Here is a 6,000-nt window from a genome sequence, read left to right as displayed (position 1 = left end):
CTTCTATAGATATATGAAGAGAAAAAGATTAGTGAAGACAAACGTAGGTCCCTTGTAGTCAGATTCAGGTGAATTTATAATGGGGAACAAAGAAATGGCAGACCAATTGAACAAATACTTTGGTCCTGTCTTCACTAAGGAAGACACAAATAACCTTCCGGAAGTACTAGGGGACTGAGGGTTTAGTGAGAAGGAGGAACTGAAGGGTATCTTTATTAGGTGGGATATTGTGTTAAGGAAATTGATGAGATTGAAGGCCGATAAATCCCCGGGGCCTGATAGTCTGCATCGCAGAGTACTTAAGGAAGTGGCCCTAGAAATAGTGGCTGCATTGGTAATCATTTTCCAACAGTCTATCGTCTCTGGATCAGTTCCTATGCACTAGCGGGTAGCTAATGTAACACCACTTTTTAAAAAAGGAGGGAGAGAGAAAACGGGTAATTATAGACCGGTTAGCCTGACATCAGAAGTGGGGAAACTGTTGAAATCAATTATTAAAGATGAAATAGCAGCGCATTTGGAAAGCAGTGTCAGGATCGGTCCAAGTCAACATGGATTTATGAAAGGGAAATCATGCTTGACAAATCTACTGGAATCTTTTGAGGATGTAACTAGTAGAGTGGACAAGGGAGAACCAGTGGATGTGGTGTGTTTGGACTTTCAAAAGGCTTTTAACAAGGTCCCACACAAGAGATTGGTGTTCAAAATTAAAGCAGATGGTATTGGAGGTAATGTACTGACGTGGATAGAGAACTGGTTAGCAGACAGGAAGCAGAGAGTCAGGATAAACGGGTCTTTTTCAGAATGGCAGGCAGTGACTAGTGGGGTGCCGCAGGGCTCAATGCTGGGACCCCAGCTATTTACAATATACATTAATGATTTGGATGAAGGAATTGTGTGTAATATCTCCAAGTTTGCAGATGACACTAAACTGGGTGGCGGTGTGAGCTGTGAGGAGGACGCTAAGAGACTGCAGAGTGATTTGGACAGGTTAGGTGAGTGGGCAAATGCATGGCAGATGCAGTATAATATGGATAAATGTGAGGTTATCCACTTTGGGTGCAAAAACATGAAGGCAGTATATTGGTGGCAGATTAGGGAAATGGGATGTGCAACGAGACCTGGGTGTCATGGTACATCAGTCATTGAAAGTTGGCATGCAGGTACAGCAGGCGGTGAAGAAGGCAAATGGTATGTTGGCCTTCATAGCTAGGGGTTTTGTGTATAGGAGCAGGGAGGTCTTACTGCAGTTGTACAGGGCCCTGATGAGGCCTCACCTGGAATATTGTGTTCAGTTTTCGTCTCCTAATCTGAGGAAGGACATTCTTGCTATTGAGGGAATGCAACGAAGGTTCACCAGACTGATTCCCGGGCTGACAGGACTGACATATCAGGAGAAACTGAATCGACTGGGCCTTTATTCACTGGAGTTTAAAAAGGATGAGAGGGGATCTCATAGAAACATATAAAATTCTGACGGGACTGGACAGGTTAGATGCAGGAAGAATATTCCGATGTTGGGGAAGTCCAGAACCAGGGGACACAGTCTAAGGATAAGGGGTAAGCCATTTAGGACTGAGATGAGGAAAAACTTCTTCACTCAGAGAGTTGTTAACCTGTGGAATTCCCTACTGCAGAGAGTTGTTGATGCCAGTTCATTGGATTTATTCAAGAGGGAGTTAGATATGGCCCTTACGGCTAAAAGGATCAAGGGGTATGGAGAGAAAGCAGGAAAGGGGTACTGAGGTGAATGATCAGCCGTGATCTTATTGAATGGTGGTGCAGGCTTGAAGGGCCGAATGGTCTTCTTCTGCACCTGTTTTCTATGTTTCTATGTTAAAGATTAGCTGATCTTGTAGTTTTTTTGTCAGCTGTAGCTCAGTGGGCTGCTTTCTTGCCTCTTGAGTCAGATGGTTGTGGATTTAATAAAATTATGAGGGGCCTAGCTAGGTTGAATAGGAAGGACCTATTTCCCTTAGCAGAGGAATCAACAACGAAGGGGCATAGATTTAAAGCAATTAGTAGGAGGGTGAGGGGGGATTTGAGGTGAGATTTTTTTCACCCAGAGGGTGGTGGGGGTCTGGAACTCACCACCTGAAAGGGCAGTGGAGGCAGAAACCCTCACCATATTTAAAAAGTACTTGGATATGCTGTAACCTACAGGGCTACGGACCAAGAACTGGAAAGTGGGATTAGGCAGGATAGCTCTTTGTCGGCTGGCGCAGACACAATGGGCCGAAATGGACTCGTTCTCTGCTGTAAATTTCTGATTCAATTTCCACTCCAGGGACTTGAGCACGTAAATGTAGGCTGACACTCCAGTGCAGTGCTGAGGGTGTACTGCGCTGTGGAGGTGCCGTCTTTCGGATGAGACGTTAAATCGAGGCCCCGTCTGCTCTCTCAGGTGGACTTAAACGATCCCAAGGCACTACTTTGAAGAAGAGCAGGGGATTTCACCCCAGTCTTGTGTCCAATATTTATCCCTTAATCAACATCAATAAAACAGATTATCTGGTCATTATCACATTGCTGTTTGTGGGAGCTTGCTGTGTGCAATCGGCTGCCGCGTTTCCTACATTACAACAGTGACTACACTCCAAAAGTACTTTATTGGCTGTAAAGCACTTGGAAATGTGTGCTGGTCGTAAAATACGCTGTATAACAATGTAAGTCTTTTTTTCTTTCTGACTGAGTTGGGGAGGGGGAAGTTTATGTATCCCATTCGTGCTACATGTTCGCTCCCTCTCAGCCCCAAGCATGCGCAGTGAGCACGCTCTCCCCCTCCCGTGCTTGCTCAGTGAGCACTCTCCCCCTCCCGAGCATGCGCAGTGAGCAAACTCTCCCCGCCCGAGCATGCGCAGTGAGGGAAGGGTGACGTGTCGCTGTGACTGGTTGGCAGGAAGTGAAGGGACGGTAACCGGAAGTTGAAACTGACGGGTGGGCAAGAGCGGAGAGCGAGCGAGAGAAAGTGCACCAAGCAATCGAGGGGCTTCGAGCGCCGCTAGTGTCCGCGGGTTAAAACCCAGGGGCCGGAAAGATGCTGAAAAAGTTCGATAAAAAGGACGAGGAGACCGGTGAGTCACAGGGAGGGGGGCACTGGTTGCCATGGCAGCGCCAGCCTGTGGACCAAGTCAGTAAGGAGCCGTCAGTGCAGCTGTGGCGGGCGGCGAGCCGCTCCAAGGGCCAGTTCCGCAGCGGGGGGCCTGACCGGGTAGATGCAGGGAGGATGTTTCCCCTGGCTAGGGAGTCTAGAACCAGGGGTCACAGTCTCAGAATAAGGGATCTGCCATTTAGGACTGAGATGAGGAGAAATTTCTTCACTCAGGTTGGTGAATCTTTGGGATTCTCTAACCCAGAGAGCTGTGGCGGCTCAGTCGTTGAGTGTATTCAAGACAGAGATCGATAGATTTTTTAGAGAATCCGGGGGGGGGGGGGGGAGAAAGGGTCGAGGGGTATGGAGATCAGGGGGGGTAATGAAGTTGAAGTCGATGATCAGCCATGATCTTATTGAATGGCGGAGCAGGCTCGAGGGGCCGAATAGTCATGTCAGCCGTGGCTCAGTGGGCAGCACTCTCGCCTCAGAGTCAGAAGTTTCTGGGTTCAAGTCCCACTCCATGGACTAGAGCTCCGCTGCACTGTCGGAGGTGCCGTCTTTCGGATGAGACGTTAAACTGAGGCCCCGACTGCTCTCTCAGGTGGATGTAAAAGATCCATGGGCACTATTTCGAAGAAGAGCAGGGGAGCTATTCCTGGGGCCAATATTTATCGCTCAATCAGCATAGCTAAAACAGGTTATCTGGTCATTTATCACATTGCTGTTTGTGGGAGGTTGCTGTGTGCAAATTGGCTGCTGCATTTCCTATATTACAATTGTGACTACAACTCAAAAAAGTACTTCTTTGGCTGTGGAGCATTTTGGGACATCATGTGATCGTGAAAGGCACTATGTAAATGCAATACTTTCGTTTTAGTCAGGAAGGTTGAAAACTGTTGAATGTAGGGTTGAAATATTTATATAAATATATTTAAAATCCACTAAGCTTCTAGTGATAATCTGGGAATAGTAATGATCCCTTTTGCCACGTCCAGTTAGTAGGACAGGGGTGGATTGGGCTGGAATCAGAGCTTGAATTTTTCGCTATTTGCTTTGCTGATCCCGACAGCTCAGTGAAAAATCTTTGATTGTCAATATCTTTACATCACCAGTGGATGAAAAAAATTGTCTTTGATGAATCAAAACTTTTTGGATCTAATTTTCATTTTAGTGATTTACCAGACTATCTGATTCAAACCAGGCAATGCCAAGTCACACCGCTTTAAAATAATCACAGCTCTTGCTGTTTGGGGTTTATAAATCTCACCTTTGTTAAACATTTCTTGGTGCTGGAGATCCTGAATAAAGCTTAAAATATGGGCAGATGTTGGCATTGTGGAAAATGTCAGGCGTTTGAGATTTTTGCGCTCGTCTTCAAATAAGAGAATTGACAGATCTGCCTGGAATGGTCTGAGTAGCAGAAGTTTATCATTCTGTTGTAGTTTGATTGTGATTCAATTCATAATTTAACACTATGAACAGTGACACCCTTTGCATTTTTCTTAATCTGGGTTAATCTAATAAGTTAATGTAATTAAACAACATTTAATTTTTGAACATTTTCTCATGTACTGGAAAACATATTTAAAAGAGGAATGTAAAGAACGAAGACTTGCATTTATATAGCATCTTTCATTAACTCAGGATGTCCCAAAGTGCTTCACAGACAATTAAGTACTTTTGAAATGTAGTCACTATAATGTAGGAAACATGACCGATAAAGGATAGTGCAGGAAAGTGGAATTGAGGTCGAAGATCAGCCATGATCTTATTGAATGGCAGAGCAAGCACGAGGGGCCATATGGCTACTCCTGCTCATAATTCATATGTTGTGTTCCAGCATTTTCTTCTGAATAGGATCTCTTGGATTTGTAGATAAAACACATCCTTAGTTTTTAAAAGTGCTGAAATATACAACGGGTCTGTCATCGTATGAAGAAAGATAGATTGACCAGCCCTTTTCTTTTTCCAATGCTGAATGGTAATTTCAGCATTTGGCATTTTCCTCCACATTTTCCTGTTTTTGTTGTATATATTCCGCTCCCCCCGCCCCAGTATCTGTCCAGTATTATCTGATACATGTTTGTCCTTGCTATTCTTCTAACACTAATTTGAAGTCCTAGTGGGCTTTCTTTTTTTTTTAATGATGGTCAGTATTTAGTTTCCACACCGAAGTTCATTTTCAGAGAAAGATGTACCACTGGTGAGTGAGCTTATGGGTTGAAACTAACTTTTGAGCATAAATCCATAAACTTGAGGTTATCCAAAACTCTGCTGCCCGTATCCGAACTCGCACCAATTCCGTTCACTCTTCACTCTCTGTGCTCGCTGATCTACGTTGGCACCTGGTTAAGTAACGCCTCGATTTTAAAATTCTCATCCTTGTTTTCAGATCCCTCCATGGCCTCGGCCCTCCCTATCTCTGTAACCTTCTCCAGCCCCACAACCCTCCGAGATATCTGCGCTCCTCCAATTCTGGCCTCTCGAGCACCCTCGATTTTAATCACTCTGCCATTGGCGGCTATGCCATCAACTGCCTAGGCCTTAAGCTCTGGAATTCCCTCCCTAAACCTCTCTGCCTCTCTATTCTTTACGATGCTCCTTCTAACCACCTCTTTGATCAAACTTTGGGTCACCTTTCCTAATAACTCTGTGGCTCGGTGTCAAATTTTATTTGATGACGCTCCTTGGGATGCTTTACTACATTAAAGATACTATATAAAAGTACATGTTGTTGGATATAAAAGCTTAATTAGTCTCTGCCTGTGAGCTGGGGAGGGGCAAAGTAGGGCCAGATTTTTGGTCTTGATCATTCTCCAGGGACTTCTGCTGTAAGTGCATGTCAGGAGGGAACAGGGCTGGATTTGGCTGTGCTTCCTTCTGTTGTCCAATGGCCCTTCAATATT

At 45.0% G+C, this 6,000-nt stretch overlaps 1 protein-coding gene across 1 annotated transcript in view; it reads left to right on the top strand.

The window, feature by feature from the left end:
* The first annotated feature begins 2,902 nt into the window (after positions 1-2,902).
* Positions 2,903-6,000, top strand: part of LOC139277351 (coatomer subunit gamma-1) — a 78,562-nt gene continuing 75,464 nt past the window's right edge. The window contains exon 1 of the mRNA XM_070895710.1: positions 2,903-3,074. Within this exon, the coding sequence (XP_070751811.1) occupies positions 3,038-3,074 (37 nt within the window). The 5' untranslated portion in view covers positions 2,903-3,037. The remainder of the gene's footprint in view (positions 3,075-6,000) is intronic.

Source organism: Pristiophorus japonicus, chromosome 12 (genome assembly GCF_044704955.1).
Source record: "Pristiophorus japonicus isolate sPriJap1 chromosome 12, sPriJap1.hap1, whole genome shotgun sequence".
NCBI classification, from domain to species: Eukaryota; Metazoa; Chordata; class Chondrichthyes; family Pristiophoridae; genus Pristiophorus; species Pristiophorus japonicus.
The sequence above is the reverse complement of the archived record's forward strand: the minus strand, read 5'-3'. Positions and strand labels throughout refer to the sequence as shown.